Source organism: Ammospiza nelsoni, chromosome 2 (assembly GCF_027579445.1).
Source record: "Ammospiza nelsoni isolate bAmmNel1 chromosome 2, bAmmNel1.pri, whole genome shotgun sequence".
Classification (NCBI taxonomy): domain Eukaryota; kingdom Metazoa; phylum Chordata; class Aves; order Passeriformes; family Passerellidae; genus Ammospiza; species Ammospiza nelsoni.
In genome coordinates this window covers 80559896-80581077 of record NC_080634.1, presented here as the reverse complement: position 1 = coordinate 80581077, position 21182 = coordinate 80559896, and the positions used below count along the sequence as shown (strand labels likewise).

The 21182-nt window shown below is 41.5% G+C and overlaps 1 protein-coding gene across 4 annotated transcripts in view; it reads right to left on the bottom strand.

The window, feature by feature from the left end:
* Positions 1 to 1642: 1642 nt before the first annotated feature.
* Positions 1643 to 21182, bottom strand: part of CLYBL (citramalyl-CoA lyase) — a 165099-nt gene continuing 145559 nt past the window's right edge. The window contains exons 7-10 of one of the 4 annotated variants that reach the window (XR_009417814.1): positions 17603 to 17727; positions 15309 to 15364; positions 2194 to 2293; positions 1643 to 2064 (exon numbers count right to left, since the gene is read on the bottom strand). Coding sequence is in view for 2 of the 4 variants with exons in the window: in XM_059466159.1 (XP_059322142.1) it covers positions 2198 to 2293; positions 17603 to 17727 (221 nt within the window). In the remaining 2 variants the exon portion in view is untranslated. The remainder of the gene's footprint in view (positions 2065 to 2193; positions 2294 to 15308; positions 15365 to 17602; positions 17728 to 21182) is intronic. The other 3 variants (XR_009417815.1, XM_059466159.1, XM_059466160.1) reach the window with 3 other exon arrangements.

Here is a 21182-nt window from a genome sequence, read left to right as displayed (position 1 = left end):
CCCCACCCCCGCTCCCTCTTCCTGCGCGGTATTAAGGGAATAAAACCAGCCACACCACACGCGTCCTATTGAGATTAATGTAAAAATTATGCCCCCCCCCCCCAAAAAAAAAAGAAGGAAAAAAAGCCAACTCACACACACACACAAAAAAACCCACCCAACAACCCCAAAAACCCCTTATCTCATATATCTTATTCTCCGTGCCCCGCGCCAGGCCCCGCCGCCGCCTTGCCGTGCACCTGATGATTTATTAACGCAATCTGCAGGGAGAGCGACACTCGTGCCCGGCCGGGGCTCGTCCCAGCTCATCTCCTAAGTAATTGTTTCTCATTAGTTCTGATAATGTTTTAATAGCGCTGTCCGTAATTTAGCCAGCCTGGAATTAATAACGGAGGGTGTCCTGAAACGCGCGGGGATGGCGGGGAGCTGCGCTATAAGCAGGTAGTCTTTAATTAATCAGATTAGCCCGGAGGTCCCCGCGCTGTAAGGGATGCCCCGGCAGCGCCCGGGGCGGGACCCGGGGGGCGGCGGGGGAGAGGGGGATCGGCCCTGGCTGCTCATCCCCAACTCCGCCAGGGGCTGCGGGGCTCTCCGGGGCCGCCCCGGCGGGCAGGACGGGGCTGAGCGGCGCTCCCGCTCCCGCTCCCGGCCCGCTCCCGTTCCCGCTCCCGCTCCCGCTCCCGCTCCGCTCCCGCTCCCGTTCCCCCTCCGCTCCCGTTCCCCCTCCGCTCCCGCTCCCGGTCCCGCTCCCGCTCCCGGCCCCGCTCCCGGCCCGGCCCCGCCGTTCCCGGGGGAGCCGCCGAGAGGCGCTCCCGCCGCCCCCGCTCTCCCTTCCCTCGCTGCTCCCACGGGCCGGATGGTGGGGTTCTCCCTCCCCCCTTTTTCTCTCCCCTTAATTCAACCGAAAATAACCCAAAATAAGTGAAAGCGCTGCTCGGAGACGGAGGGGAAACGCACTAAGCGGGGAAACGGGAGGAATAAGGCACTGTGGCTCCATACGTGAAATGGCCATGGAGGCGGTGAGAAATGAAACTAAAAAACAACTGTTTTCTATTTACAATTTTAAATAAACAGAACAGCCTTCCCCGCGGTGTTTGTCTAAGTGCAGCAGCATTGCTGCTGTGTAGGTCATGAAAAGGTTGGTGCATAGTTTAAAACTTCCCATTCTGTTAATTTCTTAAAGAACAGTCGTTCATAGTCTGAGCACAAAAGCTCATGATTTAATGAGGAACAGAAACAAAATCTCTGATTGTTGGTGTTTCAAACTTCATTGGAGTCCTCTGGCAACCACAAGTTGATCCTCTGCAGCTTCAATACCCTTTAGCCCTCCATATAAGAGTACATGCTGAATAGAGGACAATGCCTGGTTGTTATGTTTATTTACCCTTACTACAAGCTGGGTTAACCTCTTCAAAACAGCTTTACTAAGCCCGTTAACCACACAGCCCACATGATCTGTAGCCGTATCCCTAATGTGATGTAAATCTGACTCGAGACCATATGCACAAGTTCTGCTGCATTGTGTCTCCAAAAACTACAAGTTTATTGCCGTCCAACCCTTCCCGGGCTGGACGCTTCCAGGAGGAAACTCTCTGAATAGAGACTGCTTAAAAAAAGGGAGAAGAAGGTCAAGAGTCCTGTATTGTTGGAGCATTATTTTTAATGGCTGTTGCACACTTACAGAAGGGCAGTGTGGGGGGATAGCAAAGCTCACAAAGGGTAAAGATTTTCATTGCAGTTATTTCAACTGGTGCGTAATTATTTGAGGCTTTCTCCTTTCTGCCAGGAGTTCTGCATCAGAGCAGGAAGAAGCACAGAAAGAAATAGAAAGAATTGAATTAGTTTCCATCTGCTCTTTAACAGAGCTCAGGGCTCATGTTTTGCCTTTCTTCTTCAGTGAAGTCATACTCCCACATTTGCAGTAATTACTGTGATGTCACATATTTGATGATGTAACTTCATTGCAGGCTATGAGTAGAACATGGGCCATGCAGCAGTGAGCAGTGGTTTGAGTTTGGAATAGTTTTAGCAATTAGCAATTCCAGCAAGCAAACTATGACAGATCTGCAAAATGGAAATGAATTTCTGTTTAAGCCTGACGTCTTTAATTTTACACCCCCCTTCCCCTCCCCAAAGTATTACAGTCATCTTTTAAAACAGCTACTGGGGCCCCATGGCGAGAGCTTCATTTACCAGCTCATTTTTTCTTGATGGCTGTGGCAAGTGTAACAATGTTCTGTGCCTGCTTCAGTAATGGCATGTCGATCATGCTCCCGCGGAAAGTAAACGCTCCCTAGAAAAGAGAGAATATGAACTTCCTGAGACACCTTTGGAAATTGTAGTTGCCCTGTCTTGCTCTTTACAAACACATCTGTTTGCCAGGAAACAGCATCTCCCTCAGAAATCCTGAAGAAGTTTTAGGAGACAAGCTCATCGAGACAGGGCAAGTGCATTTAAAGAAATGTGAAGGGCAGCAAGCTCTCCAAAGGGGAGGCAAAAAGAGAGAGAAAGAGAAGCCCAGGGTGCAGCTGGCCTGTTTCAGCCTCTCTAGCTGGCAAACACCAAGGGCCAAGAGCAGTGAGGCCATGTGTGCCAGCTGGGGAGAGGGGCTGGCACACCCCACACTGGGGGCAGCTCTGTGACCCACCTCTGGCATCCCCATCCACCACCCAGCAGGGCTGTGCCACAGGGCCAGCGAGAAACTGCCTGCAGACAGAGGAAAAGCCAGAAGTTCCCTTTGTCAGCAACCAGCAGTGGGTGTTTGTGGGGGTGGAGGGAAGTTTTCTGGATTTGCGGGTTTGCTGAGGTTGTGCTGCTGGTGCTGCACCTCTCCATCAGGTCTCCAGTGCTAAAGACAGGCTGGGCCTGTGCTGAGAGCCAGGGACTGGGATGAAAGCTGAAATAACCAAGTGGGTGGCACAGTAATATTGCCCAAATCCCCTCTGGAGCCAAGGTAAAGCCCACTGGAGCACCACACATGGGGAATTTCCCCAAATGGATGCAGAGCTACTCTGTGTGTCTCAGCGGTGGCGATCTGAGAGTCAGGACAGATTTCAAAAGTCACTTTGTATTCCTAAGGATTTTTTGTTGGTACCATGGTGACAAGTTTAAAACAATTAACTATGAATCATAGTTAAATCTTAAACAGAAGACATATACTTTAAATAGTGCCAAACCTGACTTGTTCCCTTAGATGCTTTAATCCCCACGTGTTTCTGAGGTAGGATTTGGAAGATAAAACACTGCATTAAGACATACTGAAGATTAACAGACAAAAAAAAAAAAAAAAATCTTATTTGCAATTCTAACAGTATTTTGGCACATTAAAAAAACCCTAAAAAACAAACCCAAAAATCCAAGTGCAAAGGTGCATTCCCTCCCCTGAAGAACTCAGAGCTGAGCCCCAGCAGCACATAGGGTGGCTCTGAGAAGCACTGCACGCCCTTTGAATGTCCTGCTGCAATCCATACGGGATCACAGGCTGGCCTTGGGCTTGACAGTGAGCCAGGCTAACCAGGAGCAGCACATGTGTCTGTGCGCGAGCAGTGCATGAGAGAAATGCACAGAAGAACAAACTTTTTTCTAGTTTTCATTTGAGGCTTGATAATTATTAAATAGAGGAGTCCAGCAAGTAAAGTGAAAATAAAACCCATTTACAAAAATATTTAGGAAATGTGTCGCTCCAGTGGCATATCTAGCTAAACTGAAGCAGTATTAATTAAATACTAAATCATGTTTTGGAATAATTAAGATAAAAATCCACCTTAAATAGTAATCTAACACAAATCAATATTCTTGCATATAAGAGCAGGCTGCATTAAAGCCATTGAAAACAAATAGTATAAACAATTATTTTATTCAAAGTAAATTTTCCTACTATAATTTGCAATATTTCAGGTAGGTTTGAAGAATGGTAGTGACAGATACTCAAGGGTTAGTGCTTCAAGTAAATTTTTTTTCTGTACTGAGCCAACAAGCAATCCTACTGTACCCCAACACCAACATCAATAATCATTATATTTCTACTATTAATAATATATCACTTCTAATTATAGTTACATCTCTGTAGTTTCCAGTTATACTTTTAAAACTTTAAAGAAAACGCAGTCTCAAATTATTAAATTTGTTAACTGTTGTGAAAAAAAATAGGAACTAAGTAAACATTTTATGACATAGAACATATTTGAAATAATTCAGGTCTATGCAGTGATCACAAACATCAAGGTAGATTTTTTAACTGTAAGAAAAACATCCTTTACCTGTTCTTTTTTTTTCTGTAGGCATCAGTAATGCCTATTCAGTAACAGCTAATTCAGTGACAAAATAGAGTTAAGCTAATTCAGTAACAGCTATTGCTTACAGAAGAAATTTGCATATGGGATGACAGTCATAAGTAGAAATATGTTGAAGCCTCAAATCATCTTTCCTAGTTCTGTGAAAGGCTGATTTAGGAGTACAGCTATCCTAAGTACCTGCAATGGTTTGCAGAAAGAGATGGGTGGCTAGCACTGTCAGTTCTGATCTCTGGTGGTCCAAACCATGGCTGGGAGGGTCTCAACCCTGCCACTGACTGGATACAGAATGATCTAAAGTCAGATACCCCGGCAGGTACCTAAGCTGTACCATGATGAATCTTGGCAGAATGTCTTCTTTATAAACCAAGAGTTAATTAAACAGCAAGCTTGTCCTCTCTTCATTAAAGTAATATGTTTAAAAGGAAAACAGGCTAATGGTGTGTACATGGACACACAAACACTGAACCACGTGAGAAACAGCACATTTCCTGCTTGTCAGTGTGCAGCTGTACTGCGGGTTGCTAGGAATTTGAATTCTTGAAGGAAAAAAATGCCTTTTTTTTTTCCCTAACAGCAAAGGGTAACGTGAAGTTGGCTTCTCTGTCTGCTCACTCTGAGGCTTATTTTACCCCTGCTAATTTGCAGTGTTGAGCTAAAGTCCAGAAAAAGAAACTAATTTTAATGCCATTGAATATACCCTATTCACTGACTCTCTTTGCACCCACAGGTTTCAACAGATAGGAAATACCAGTAATTACAGCTTTGTCCCCATGCTCTCTTTTCCAATTCTGCTAGACGAAATTTGCCTCTAGCATTCTTTTGATTTTCTCTCACATGAATATAAAGAAAACAAGACTTTCTATAAACACCATTTGCTTTGATAGCATTAATCTGGGGATTAATTTAGCCATAGATCTAAATTTTGTTTTTGGCTAATTTTCTCAACAATCTCACACTTCCAATCTGTACTTAGATTTCCAGTAGTTCTGCTATGGGACCAAGGGCCTGCTCTTAAGGAAGCCTGCAGCATGAACAGGAGCAATGGAAGGGTAAAGCAGGGCTGGGATTTGCTTCCATCCCATTTGGTGGCTGTGGTTCTTGCTCACCATGCAATCATATAAATCATTCAGAGGGAGCCTTTTCAGAAATATGTAAAGGGACTCTGCCATCAGGCTAATCAAATGTGTCAGACCTGCCTTGGAAAGAGACCTTCAGGTAGAGGCTGATGGACAAGTGGGGAGGAGGAGCATGCAGGAGGCAGAGCTGCAGATGATGGGCACAGCTTCTGGGTGGCAATACCTGGATGCAAATGCCTCAGCTGGGATGAGAGGTGGGAGAATGGAGGACAAGTGTGGCACTCACCAGACAGCAGTCTGGAAGTGCAGCCCTACTGAGGAATGGGCAGATCTGTGGGCCAAAGACAGTTTGGTGTGCCCCTGTTTAAAGTGGCACAGCACAGATTCTGCTGTGCCTATTGAGTGCCATCCTCCATGCAGCCACACAGAGAATGTGCTGAAGGCAAAGCCCTGTGAGAAATAGGGCGACTTTGGTCTGCAGTGTTTGGGAGCTGTAAGGGCACTTTGGCTGGTGCAACTGCACAGCTGTGAAGGCAGCACAACACAGCAGAAGGGTTTTTAAATACAAAATGTCTGTGCTCCCTCAGCCTGATGGCTCTACAGCTCCGGCAGGGCAGACTACCAAGGAGGAATCAAGGAAGAAAGTGAATGGACACTCTCCCCTGTTTGGGTCATTATTCAGACTATCTAAAAGTCCTTCCCAACTGATTGACAAGCAAGGAAAGACTCAAGGCTTTTCCTTCTGGCATGAAGTATTATTCACAGTGACATTTAATGCTCTATTGGGAGAGTAGTAACATTTTTGAAAAATAACAGCAATTTATGCAAGATGCGGGCCAGGCTGAGTAAGGCCTTAACAGCTCTACTTCAAATGTCAGTATATCCTAAAGTGCTGTGAGGATGGGAAAAAGAAGATTTAGCAAATAAAGAAAACAATTGCAAGGGAATTAAAATTATAGACAGCAGTTAGTTTTTTTTTTTTTTGTTTTTTTTTTTTTTTTTTTTTTTTTTTTTTTTTTTTTTTTTTTCCCTCAGAGGTAATGGCAAATGATAATCTTGGAAAAATGGAAATTGACAATGGTCAGCTCCAAGTGATGCAAGGATCCAGCCTACAGGCAAGAGAAGCCATAAGGCATAGCTGACAGAGAACAGTCATTTTCACAGGTCAGGGCATGAAGATACAGGTTTGTGATATAGGAGGGCAAATCAGTTGTGCAATAAAAATACCAAATGCAACTAATTTCCAGGTGGTTGTGGAGACACTGAAGAGATGCAGAACCTAACTTTGCAGCACACAAGCCTGTCAGATTTTATGCTTGTAACATACGAACTTCCTCTTAGATAAATGCAGCCACTCCAGCACAGCTCAGACCTGGCAAAGTTCAACATGTAATTGAGGGCTCTTCTTTGACAACTTAGAATGCAACCCTGGTCGCATGCTGCCATGAATCTTGAAGATGGCTCTTGTTACCTGTATGTCATCCTTAAAGATTTCCTTTATCTATAAGAAATGACATGTATCAAGTCACTGAAAGAGTCTCTCTTGGTCTGTCATTTGCCATGGCAAAAGATGAGCACATTATTGCAATGTTTCCTAGAACATGAAGACGTCCTCTTTTTGTGCGTGTCTCTCCAGTATTTGGGAACATTTGGGAGTGGTTAAGAGCTTGGAAAATCTGTAAGACCAGTTCATAACCAGAGTCATACTGGTTTTTAATGGCAAGAAGGTATTTACCTTTCCAGAAGTCAAATGGACGGGATTCAGGGTCCATTATTTCAGTGTTGTCTAGGGATCAGTATTCTCTGGTGGAACCAGGAGAGGGGAAGAAATGATACAGGTGCTAGTATTTACCATGGGTATAATGGAATGGTGTTAAATGTGGAACTGTGTTGACTTTGACTACACAGGGGATGGGCAGGATGGCAAGTGAGGTACCCTTGTGTTTTTCCATAAAATCAGGGAATGTAAAGTTTTATACTTCTTCATCTGTATCGAAACCTTTTTTATGATACACAATGTTACACAAAGTTTTACTCTCACCATATTTTATTACTTTATGTACTGTTGGATTAAGGACAGAAATAAGCAGAGTAAAACTATCATGATACAGAATATTCAAGGCACCTCTTAGTAATGTGACACAATTATCTCTGAGTTGTGTATGGAAGTACTTGAGTTAATTAAAGTCAAACAATAATTGTTCTGGGACATGTGGGACAGTGATGAGACGAGCTAGTCTCCTTTGGCTGGCAATACAGAAGAATTAGATGTACTCCTGCACCAGCCAATGCTTGGAGCCTTTTCCTCAGCATTTGCTCTATCTGTGGTTACCTGTGCCTCTAACCACATCCATCCCAATGACTGCAATGAGCTCACTAAGAGGGTTACTGCAGGCCCTCAGTTCTTAGACCACTGTAATCTATTAATCACCCGCATTGGTACTGAATATGAAGATTGTATGCAAAAGTATGTACGAAAATAAGAAAGGATGTAAATTTTGAAGTACCAAATAACTCCTGTAAATTCCAAAAAGTCAGCTGGCTCCCTGTCTGTTGGCAGATGGGACTCCAAGCACAAGCATTGGTTTTAACATCTCTCTGCTCTCTTTTTGGAACCACTGCTGTGATTCCATTCAATCATTGTCCAGCCTTTGCTGATAAACCTGTGATTTGATGCCTTGATTTCATCATGCATGTAGCCAACAACTTAAACTCCCATGTGACAGTTGCCGGGATTTTCTCAAAGATATTTATATAGGTTACATTAAGATCGTGGCTTGAGCACAGCAGAAAGGAAAACCCAATTGTTCTGCATCCGATAAAGAATGTAACTAATAGTGCTAGGTTAATTTGGAATTTAACTAGTAGTGCTTGGTTAATTTGTTGTGTGTGTCCCTACATGGGCTGTCCTAGGTCACTGTGTAGAGACAGCTGACTCTTCCAAAGCAGCTTACTCTGGGAATCTAGTCAGGGTACTCAGATGGCAGGCTTGAAGGTGCTAGGGGGTCCTGGGAGTAGGTAAGGCTTTGGCATGTGGGACACTCTGGGTAGTTAAGCCAGTGGAAAAAAAGGAAAAGCAAGACAAGATAATGTGCCAAGAAACAGCAACATGGACAAGAAATCACCTGCTGCTGAATTTTAAATTAAGTATGGGTCTAAAATAGGGATTATGTGATGCTTATGAAATTGCCCAAAACCCCTCTTCCACTACTCAGGGGACTACTGACTGTATGACATCTCACAAGTGAGGAGAGGTCCTTGGACAGAACTCTGCTGTCACACAGTTAGAAACAGTGCCCCACTGGGGGCTGGGGCATTGGGTTTTTTCCAACTACTTTTCTCAACACTTTTGCAATACTTCCCTTTGCAGACCATATCCTTGCAGAGTGTGTGGCAGTCTGGTTATCCCCTTGTCCCACTGGGCTCTTTTTGGAGGGGATATGCACCTAGGACATGGGGGAAATAGGTGTAAAGGAACCAACAAGCCAGCCACCCTTCTCTCCTCCACCCCCTTGATCATTAGGAGATGCTGTGAGTCAGACAGAGCTCCCTCACTGCTCTGGCAGCACGGGCCAGAGGCTGGTGTGAATACAGCCTTTGTGTAAATCAGTAATTATGTAAGTGCCCTTCCAGCCCCGGTGACCTGTGTCGGCACTCGCGGGCAGCGCCAGGCTAAATGGAAATGGGCAGAAGGGCTGATGCCAGCTGGCCAGGGCAAACCTTGTGTACCTCCTAATCCATACAGACAAACGGCCTCAAGTCCACAGACACAGGAAATCTTTGATCCACAGTTATCTGAGACACTAGTTCTTTCCATGGTAGTTCAGTGTCTCACCCACTTCTGAAACACAAAGGTGTAGCTATGACTTTTTGGAGACACCAAAGGAATAAATGCACTAAGATCTACTTGAGTCTGAGAACATTGCCTCTAATCCTGTAAAATATTAGCTGTTATAAGGCAATAAGAGTTTTGTGTTCTGCAAGCAGGGCAGATTTGGTCTTCTGAGGAGGGAAGGGAGCAGGTGGATGGCAAAGGCTCCCCCTAAAAAGCATGGCATTCATGAAGATAATTCCCCTGGGATTAATGAAAACACACGTTGTTTGAGTGACTCCCTGCAGAGGAAATTTGGAAGTCTTTGCTTTGGGGCTTAAAAAGAACGCTTGGATTTGCTTACAGGTAATGAACAAAGGAGAAGAGGAGCCTGGTCACAGCAAATGGCATTGGGTCTGTGCCTGGGGGAGGAGTGATTATCCTCAGTACAAAGGAATGATTTCTCTTGAAACAGAAGGTTGAGACCATATTTTTGGGGAAGTCAAGAGCTAACAGCTGTGATGGTGCTAAACGCAGGTTTAATTAATTTTTTTTTCTTCTGCAAGTTGTAGCCAAAGAGCTGTCATAAAGAGCTGGGTCATGATTCTACCTTCTCATAATGAACTTCCAAAGGTTAGTGAGCTGCTAGGAGGTGTTCAGTGAAATCTGGGTCAACTGAGAGTATGTTCCAGGCTGTGACAAGATAATGCCTCTCTCTCTTTGCTCAGGCCTGTCCTGCCTTCAGAGCAGACTCACACATAACTCTGGCTTTCTTGAAGCGTCTTTGCAGTAGATGAGAATGCCCAAATAACCAGTGCAGTCACATATGACAAACTGCAGACTTCACAGGCAGTGAGCTGTATGGACAAATCTTTTTGGGCCACATATTTCCATAGCCTCTTCCCTTGGACCTTTTCACATTCACCCCTTTTCTGTAAAAACATTATGGGTGGAAAAACACTTGTACACAAAATCTTTGGGGAAAAAAGTGATCCCTGAAAAGGTTTGTCAAAGATATCTTCTTGGCAAGAGGAGATGCTCAGTGGGTCTCTGATCTTTTGAAGCGTGCATAGAGAGGGAATTCTGCAAAGTATCATCACCATTAAGTTTCTGTAACCTTTTTGCTGATATGTAGCAAACATTAGAAATCACTACCTTTTGTTTCTTTTTGCCAGTGTAATCTTCCACAGGAGTAGAAGTAGTCAGTGAGTTCAGAGGATAAATCAGTTTGTAAAGCCAGAAGCAGGCCTGTTTGTTTGAGATAGGCTTCTGCCTCTAGGAGCAGATGGAAGGACACAAAAGGTCAAAAAAGAAAGAGCAACAACCACATGAAATAGAGATTGATTTTTGCCTCAAATAACTCCTGAGCAGCAGTGCAAGAACTCTGACAGAAGAAACCCTTTCTAAAGCTCAACAGGTAGAAAGGACTTTGTGATCCTTCAAGTCCACAGTGGGGCAGGAAAGATGAAGAACAAGGACCTACAAGGTCCTTCATTTCTTCTCCACCTGGCAAAACTGCTTCCAGCCCATATATAAGGGTTTTGCCCTGCTGTGTGAGCCAGACAAGCTTTTCCATCTTACAGTCCCCCAAGCTCCCTGAACCACCAGGGACAGCCCTTTCAGCTGGGGTGGGCCTGGGGATGCTGCTTGGTCCAGCGCCAGAAACTCCTCAGGCCGCCAAAGCCTCTCCCTCTGCCTGAGCAAAAAAATCTATTTAACATCCCTGAATGAAAGGCAGATAGGAGGGTTTTTTATTGCTGTCTTTGCATTTTCTTTAGTTACCTTCTTATTGTGGTTGCTGCCTTCCTGTGTGCTTCTCTAGAGGAGGAAGGAAAAAAACTAAAGAAGCAGAGGAAAGTTCTAGAAATCAGGAATACCCTCCACTGGGTTTCATTCTCTGTCTCATACTGTATTGGGAACGGAAGAATCCTAGAGAGCACACTTGCTGCTGCCAAGCAAATCTTTATTTTATAGCACAAAAGCAGCTTCCTGGACAAACAGCCTATCCAACCATGCATTTTTTCTCCCTAGTGAGCATCATGGTTATTATATGGAAAAGTAAAACGGAACTGATATTAAGACTTAAGCATCCTTAGATGACCTTCATTTAGTAATTTCAAATTAACCTGAGGTTTATAGTCATGGAAGCAATTTGTTAAATATAAACTAGAAAATGCAATCTGAAAGTAAATGACTACAGGGCACAGAGACAGCATTTGATACTGAAGGGAAAGTTAGCTGTAAAATAAAATAGAGCTGAGGAAAATAATAATAGTGAGGCTTGTTCTGCCAACAAGCATGGAATTGCCCATATTTTTGTATTCTGTGTTTTTTCTAATTTCAGATTCATTTTCTGAATAGGATTGAACAGCCATTTTTAACTGTGATTCTCTATTGCAACCAACAGAGCTTTTGCAGACAGCCGCTCCAGGTCCCTGGAAAAGCTGGCTAGCACAGAGACGAGTGAAAAGACAGCAAGACTGCTGCTACTTAAATTAACTGAAACAATATTTTGGCCGTACAGGCTTCTGAATTCCCTCAGTAAGGCTTAAAAAGAGCCATCTGGTCAGAGCATTACCTCTCTAGTTAGAGCCTGCTTTGGAAATTGAAATGAGGCTCATGAGCACTCGTTAATGCTTTTTAAACAGGGATTTTGGAGGTGGGTAGCTGCCTTGGTGTGTTGCTTGGTGCAGAGCGGGTTTTGGCACGATGGTGGGCAGGTGTCTGCAGTGTTGGGTGTTTTCCCACTCCATGCTCATAGCAAAGCAGTGCCCGCACCGGCAATGCGCCGACACTGCACGGCCCTTCCGAAAGCAGCTCACCCTGCATTTACCTCCCCGAGCCGACAAGGATGGGGGCTCATGCCCTGCTGAGGAGGAGCCCAGGGAGCTGCCATCCTCTGCAGGGCCTGTGTCCCCCGGGACAGGAGCAGCTGCCCCCTCCAGGGCCACCTCCGGGTGGAAAGGCCATGGAGGGGCACGGATCCATCCTGCTCCCGGCTCATGGCGAAACTTCTCCCCGCGGGAAACAGCAGCGTGCCATCCGAGTCCTTCTCCCTCTGTGTTTTGGACACAGGTCTTAATGAGTGGAGGAAAACAGATTAAGAGCCACTGAATGCCTGCTGGGGAGTGGAAAGGGCGGAAGCTGGCAAGAAAATGGTTTTGTATGAGTTTCTGCCCTGCTTAGAAGCTTTTGCAGCCCCGTGTAGTAAAATCTGTCTCCTTTTCTCCCCACCTGGCATAACTCCCTCAGGACTGATTGCACCAATGTAGGAACCAGTATAGCACAAGCAATTAGCTAATACAGCCCCTTCTGCTCTATTGTAGAGGTTCAAAATCCACCCCAGATGGATCTTTCTAAGAGAAAAGCCTTCAACCATGACACAAAACACATTTATAAAGCATTTTTCAAATACTAAATGTGTATAGGGAAATTTTGAGTACTAATATGAGCTCTCTTGATCTCAGTTTTGACATTAAAATTTAATTTGGCCACTTTTTAAAAAGACAAACAACATAACCATGGTCCATGCTTAAATCCCACTAGCACTCTTCATCTTTGCATAGAGATGCACCTGAGCCTAGACTTCTTAAGGCTGGTGCTCCTTAAAGGTGGCAATTTATCACAAATTCCTGAATCCCCCACTCTGCAGTGAAAGGAATACACATTGTCTAGATAACATAAGGGACAGCACATGCCCTGTGCTCTCAGGGGGAGGGCTGACAGTGCTGCAGCCCTGCCCACACACAGAGGTACCCTGGGCTGCCACTGCCGCCCTGGGATGGGATCCAGCTTGGTTGGTGGCACCTCAAAACTCAGCAATCTGTCCTGGGCAATGGGAGTGGGGGCCTGGGCTGCTCCCTCACTCCCAGCTCTACATAAAGCTCTGAGATATAATGCCCTGTGATGTGCAATATAATCCCTGGGGACTGATGGGATGTGATACAGCCCCACACCAGAGGGATGCTCCTGTGCATCCCTTCCAAGAGGCATCCCTTGGACATGGTCCCACGTTCCTAGCAACCACGGGCTGGATTGAGAAAGAGTGGATCCCACTTGGCTGGGGAGCCCTCCTGGGGTCCATGGCACAGCCAGGAGGGGGAAGAAAGTCGGGGCAGACCTCCCTGTAAGGCGGCGGGAGCTGGAGCTGGCCGAAGCATGAGGGCGCATCGTCTCTAAGATACAGTGGCTTGGGGTAGCTTTTCCTAAACAAAGAGCATTATAAGAGAGCCACTGCTGGAAATTTCCATTCCTTTGTTGGGTTGATGCTGTGTAAATAAATGCATTCCTAAGATTTTTCATAATCCTGGAAAGGGCTGTAAATGAAACTGTATAGTTTGCCAAATCACTGGAGTTCATATATATTATTCCTCAGCTGCTGGGAACATGATATACAATGGCACAGAATATAATGCAAGAAACATATGCTAAAGGTCTTCTTAGAAGCACTCTGTGCATTTGTATGTGGCATACACAAATATTTATTTTGATTTGCTCTATAGGATTTAAATATTCAACCCATATTACAACTTGGATTTGTGATATACTTACCTTAACTCAAAATAATCCTTACCTGACAGGTGACCTTAGCAGCAGCATTCAGTTATTCCCTAGTTTATTATGTGGGTGCTTTGGAAGCATTTGTAAATTAGTATGTGAGATAAATGTGTAATCAACCTTTTACTTTATTCTTCTGCTTTTTCTTATATTTGAATTTCATTTAAAAGTAAGGTAATTTAGGAAGATTAAATTTCAATAATGATATTGCGCCTGATGTATTTCCAGGTTGAATGGCTTAAAATGCATTTTCAATGTCTTACATTTTTGTCATATATAAACACTCATAGAAGAGATACAGTCCTGTATCCAATGTACTGGTAATGTTAATTCAGGAGTTACCTAAATAGTAAAGACTGTTATGTCCTAATTGTTAGAAATCAGATATTTTTCTTAAAATTGGCTAATAACTTCTCCCACTAACTCTACTCCCTCAGATTCAGTTTATCTGCATTCATAAGATCGTTTCCCTGTTTAATGTAGTACAAATGCTTTAGAAATTTCTAACAGAAACTATCCTTTAGACTACTGGAATTATGTTTATCACCCTTGTTTTTTATTTTTGAGCACACTGACATCTATCTTATATTTAGACTTTCTGACAGCTATACCCACTTTTTTTTAGTATGAATATTCTAATTTTGAAAATCATATCCCCTAGTAATGCAGTTCTACTGGAAAAATATTGAAATGATGTGGAAATAACACTTTTCTTTTTAAGCACATTTTAGTTTTAGATCTCAAAGTTTTAGACAAAAGCGAACACTTAATAAACAATTGAATAAAATACAAAATGAACTTTTTCAACATTTGTTTCTACTTGTCCAAAATACAACATTACCATTTATTTCCCGGACATGCCATTTTTAAGTTGGATTAGAAATGTAAAAAACAGCCCCACAAGCAAAACAACCTAGAAACCAAACCAAATCAACCCCTCAAACAGGACTATCTCCATAAGGCAAGCCCAAATACTCCTGGCTAGCTGGTTAGCTCTCTAATTTCCTTCTGTTTGGACACTGCCACAGCATCTCTAATTCCACAGTGCTCATCTGAGATCCTAATTTTTCCTGACCTCAGTACTCACATTTGGGGGCTACTATGTCAAAGCTTTTCAGCGTCCAGGATGAAGGAGCCTGGTTCAGCCTTCTTTCAAAAGAAGATTATTATGGTAATTGTAGGTCTCAAATCAGAATAGATTATAAAAGCTTGTTACTGTATTTTAATGTAAAATATTGTTAAGTAAAGGCATCAAACTTTAAACCACATTAATAGCAAACTATGATCCCAGAGACTGCAGACCAGTAACTTATCTACCACACAAACAGCTGCACAAATCCCTCACATTTATTTTTTCCAGGCTTTCAACTTTGATTAATAACATGGTAAAACCATGCAAGTCTCAACCATATTAACCACAGCTATATTTTTAGTCCTACTGACATGAACACTTTAATATAATAAAAGGGAAAGGAAAACAGAAGAGGTGTTTCATTAGGACACGAGGATTACTGAAACCGCTGTGTGGAGCATTTGCCAGGAGGTGGTAGGGGAAGAGTTATTACTCACATTTTAGCATGTCGTTAGGATGTGGAGAGAGAGGATCCCTCTGTGAGATATGTTTGCTTTGGAAAAAAAATTAAGTAATCAGACTGTCCAAGCTCTTCTCACTGACACAGTCATAACAGCAAATTAGAAACTCAGTTAATGAGTTTCCAGCATTACATGGAAAGCTATTTTTCCAATTTTGTTATAAAATTCAGTAATACGACAGTGCTAGGAGATCCAGAAGTTCACATATTAACCTGCCAGTCCTTTTTTATTGGTAGATGGCTATGTGCAAAAAATATATGAAGCATGCAACCTGGTTGGTTAAAAAAATAGCCTGCACCACAAACTCTCAGCAAATTTGCTCTTGAAACTGATTACAGAAGCTTATAACATATTTTAAAAGCATTAATGAAGAGGAAAAAAAATTCCCCAAACCCAAATAAACCCCCCCCGAATGACTGATATAAACAAAAAACCTCAGCATTATGTCAGTAAAATAGCAGTTTCAAAATAAATTCAAAGACTAATGCTTGCCTAACATTAAATTATTCAATATTTAACATTTTTGGCTTAATGATTGTATGATACTGGGACTAGAGTTAAATTTGGTCCAGTCTCCTAGTCGACAGCTCATATGACAGAGGTGTTCCTTAGATGAGTTTCTGACGCTAAATTCCACTGAATGAATAGTATTAAGCACATAATAAAAATATTTGGCTGAGTAAGTAGTTTGACGTTTTTCTTGCTGCATGTACCTGCCTACACATTTGCACCAGCAGTATGTTTGTAACGATGCCTTTTGTGAGGGAGCCAAGCCCTGTAAATCGGAATAATGGTCAAAACCAGTCACATATTTTTTTTATTTCTATATTGCTTGCATGAAGAGAGCTACATTTCAAAATTGAGGTGGAGAGAACAAAGAGATCCAGGCATACAGCATCCTAATAGGGACCCTGAAATCAGTGCTCTGGACAGCACCCAAAGAGCATAGTCATGGCTGTGCTGGAAACAGCTAGGTACCACAAAGGGGATGCAATAGCCCAGCAAGGAGAAGGGCAGAGCAATAGCAAATACCTTGTCACACTTTAACTCTGAGAAGAAACCATAATATCTGCTTTGACCTTTGCAGCATTTTTAATGCATCCATAGTATCAGAAATGCAGGGGAACAGGGAAGGCAGACATCCCAATTTTTTCTAACCCGCTGGAAAAAATGTGCAGAAAACATTTATATGGCACCAGTGAAATGAGATCCTATGCACAGTCTTATAGGTGAACTTCTCGACCGGAGGGATTTGTCTCCTACTTGAATGCCACACAAGCAAGTGTGAACCATTCTCACTCATCTGCACTCCCCATTCTGACATTGGGACTTTCCTTTTTAACTAGCCCAGGCTTGGCTAAGACTAAGATAAACATGTTTGGCTGCAACTTTTTTTTTTCTTTCAAAAAGAGGCAAACTGGATTATAGCAAATAACCTTTAAGATAATTAACTGACAATGCCGCAACTAGCATAAAATCTTCCTTCAGGCGACCCCTAATTTAAGTATTACTGGCACAAAGTGGAGACAGATTGTGCATCACCACCGCAATATTTACATAGCAGAAACCCACAGAGCAGGAAACGTGAGACTCAATGATGCACTAAATTAGGAACAATCATATTCTAGTGTTAATTTGCTTTCTCCTCTATCCAAAATCCAGGTCCAGCAATTGGTACAAATGCACATAAAACATTCCCATTTTTAATGATTAAGAACCACAATCTGCAAGCAGTTTCACTCAAAAGTACATTCAATTACTACTGGGCATGTTTGAGGGATCAAACCCCCAAAAGCGAAACAGGTCTACCAACGCAGAGATTTTTTTTAGAAACCAAGGCTTCCTAATGCATTTATTTCTTTCCATAAATGATGTCTGTGCATGCAGTCTGAGTCCTCTGCAAGCTACCTGACTTTTTGTTGCAAATATTTTCCTCTGACAGTAACACTGCGATTATGCAGCATAATGAAGAAACAATTTTAATTCTCTGATGCTGTAGGTACTTGCAGGGACTCAAAAGGCTGCATAAGCAAAGAATTAAAGTTAAAATGGGGAGGAAGGAAAAGATAGCCATTCTATTTCTAAATATACTGGAAAGTGATACATTTATAATATCCACCATCCAGAGACAGATTTCACAAGCAATACTCTCAGTTACAGCACTTCATAAGATACAAGCAAAGAGCCATCACTCTCTAATAAACTTTTCTAATAGAATCTTAAATATTATTCAAATTGGTTCCACTATGGCATATTAGCAAAATATTTACCTTGCCTAATCGCTGATGTTCTTCAAAAGCAGAAATCAGTTCTTGTGCCCACTTTATTTTTTCAGGGCTTGGAGAGAACTGTTCCTGGACAACAGCAATTTGGTTGGGGTGAATCACCTGCTTACCTACAAAGAAGATTAATAACACCAGAATCATGCATCGACAAACAGATGTTCAAGCAAAATGTTCCAACCACTTGAGGCTCTCATATGCCTTGCAGACTTTCTTGCTCTCTAACTAATTATTTTACTTGGTTTATTTTATTTTTAAAACTGGAAAACAGGCAGATAGCTTTTTGGCAGATGATTTTAAAAGTAAGAATACCTTGTGCTATGCTTGCATTCAATATAGTTTGAAAGAACCCAAGATTCTTTCTCCTCCCTCCCCATTTTGATCCATACATCTTCTCTCAGGAATTTCAGGTGCAGTTGCTTGTCTTGGGCAATCAATAACAATTAAGTGTAATGCATCTCTGAATTTGACTATGTAAATAACAGCTCCAGCCACTCTTAAATAAGTTATATTAAAGTGTGCTCAGAAAATGAGATCTGAAGAAGATGGCAAGAGATCTGTCGGGCTGAAAAGTTACCAGTACCCTAAGGATCATTCCCTAAATTCTCAGTATTGGTTTATAATCATATAATCCCCAATGTTGTTTAAACAGTTGTTGCTGCAATTATTGGTAGTTGCAGGTAGGCTGCAATATTTATTTAGTCACTGGTATAGCAAACAACCACCAGCAGTGCCCTGAGGCTTTATGAAAGTTTTTTTAATCCTTTCTTGTATAAACATAAGTTAAGAAAATAAAAATAGATGTTGTCTTTTTCACTAGAGATATTCAAACGTGAATAGACAGCCACATAATCCCTTTTAATCTGTGATTGAATTTAGCCGCCTTAAAACAAATACATGTCTAATTTGTTTGACACTTTAAAAAGTGCGGCGTTTGGCGTTATTAGTTCATTTCTATGGGAATTTCACAGACCGGTGGGATCTCTGTGGTTTGCTTTTAAGGTGCCCTAATAAAGGGAGGCTGCCGTAACTCCCAGCTTCCTTCGGAGGAAACAACTCTCTCTCCTCGGTGCCAGAAAACAAAACTAGTCAGAGGGGTGAGCCTGATGCTGCAAAGCTGCCAGCGAGTGAGCACTGCCCTGCAGACCGAGGCTCCCACAGCCCCGCCGCCGCTGCCTCTTGTGCCAGCCAGAGTTTTGCACTTTGCCAGGACAAGCTGGAAGTGTCAGGACCCAAGGAGGTTCCCTGCACAACGAGGTCTGCTCCCTGTCCCTACTGCCATTAGGCCAGACGTCCTTTAGGAACCAGCCCATCGCTGCATCTGAGAAGTCTCACGCCTGAGCGCAGGAATGCACCTATTTTCCATGAAATAACCACTGCAAAAATCCCTGGATTGTTTTCATCAGGCTGCAGTGGGTCTGAGTGATAACTTGGAGTACAAAGAAACGCTACTTAATTAAATGAGCAAAGAAATAGTAGTGCTGTGGTGTTGCTACATTCCTTTGCTGAAATGCCACAAGTAGCTCTATTTTACTTCTTCTTGAACAACGTTTAGTTCATGATTTTACAGGCATGCAAATATTAGTTTGAAATTTCAATATCACAACTATTTAAAAAATACCTTAAATATTGGTAAAAATTTAAACTCCATTAAGAACCATAATTTTTGAAAGAAATGGCACAAATAATTTTTTTAAACTAATGTGCTTTATCTTAAGTTTACCCAGAAGTTTTTCAGTAATTTTAATAAAATGTCATAATTAATAAGCTGATGATGTTCCTTATTTGTAACACAACAAATTCTCCATAGCTAAACCATTAATTCAAAAATTGAAGTGTGTACAACAATTTCTTAAAAAATCCTACGAAGCTTAACTATTTAAAAAAAAATGTTGAGTATATTTTAAATTATATTTGAAGTCAATCTCTAATTATAACAAAATGAAAATTTGTATTAAAAATACACATATATGACTTTTTAAAAGTGTAAAACATTTCTGTAAAAAGACTTGCTTTTGATAAAGATACCTATATTAGTAAACTATGCTTTTATCATTAAAACACTGCTGAACAATTTAGGAAGAATATAATCGAACTTTTGATTTATAGCACTTGGTTGATTTTTGTCACAGACTACCTATTCAAATAACTGTATTACAGACATAATGCCATGCAGGAACGAAGTAAATATTTTAAACAGAATTGTTGTTATTGACAAGTTACTGAGAGAGTGCAAAATTGGAAGACATTAAAATTTATGACCACGAAATCCTTTTTACAGTACCACTTGATATATTGTGTTTTAAATCAATACTTGTCAAGTCTTTTAGGTAACTGTATGATGGTGTCATTTTAGTCTCCTACAAAAGACTGAAAAGGAGAGGACACCTAGACTGTTTCATATTTATATCTGTTCTCTCAGCATGTAGCTCAGGACTTTTTATAATGACTAAGTCAGCTGTTAAAGCTTATGGCAAGGTTTACCTTATTTTTTACACAAACATTCCTAAAACCTATGCCCATTTATATAGGCAACACACTGATTTAAAGTCCACAGGTAATGCTAGTGTAAAACACCTTGATGCCTATTTATAGATATATTAATTTTAAAATAAATATAAATATTAAAGGACTATTAATTTGGATGGATTACATTTGAAAACATTTGATTTTATGTTTATACACTCACTGAAGGAAAACCAGACTGATTTTAACATAATTGGAAAAGAAAACTTGGCTGCAATAAGCAGTGAGGTCTGCAATAATATTTAAATACCTGGTAAATTCTTCATTATATTATTTTGCTTGTTTAATCTTGAGGGAAGCTATTTGATTACATTCAGGGCAATTTTACTGGCCTAATATGGGGACATCTAAGTACATACAACTTAGTTAAATATTTTGGATTTGCATTGCTTTTGAGAGTGGTGAGTTCAGCCCTGTTCGTGCAAGTAAATGAGTTGTTCTCCAGCTATGAGAGCAATTTGCAAGACTCAGTTAATTTCAGTTCTCTTGATTTCAATGATTTTGATTGTTTATTAAAAAGTAACAGGGAGGGATCTTATATTTAAAAATTAGAAGACTTGCACATTTTGAATTTGTTAATAGGTTGACATTTCAGTACTTTTACATTATCAGAGGACTGTCAGTGGCAAATGCAATGTGCGTACTTCTGCTTTACACAAAGTCATGGATTAAGCTGAGGCCCATTTGTAATTGTCTGTGATGAATGTGAAATTGGAAATATTAAAATGTTTAAATTATATAGATTATGAAAAAAATACTTGCATAGGTTTGGAAAAACATGATTTTGCTATCAGTTTTGAAATTAGATTTTATTTCAATCAAAAGAAGCAGGAAAGATTATAAAAATATTAGATAAACTGAGGGCAAAAAGCCAAAGAACAAGTGAAATATTTTAGATTGACCTAAAATATTTTTTTTTCTTTTTTCAGAGGAAAAGGAAAAATGCTGTTTTGTTTTAGCTCAAACAGATTTAAATTTTTTTCCCCCACCAAATCAGTAGAATCAGTATTGACCCATCTCTAATTACAGTTGGACTGATTGT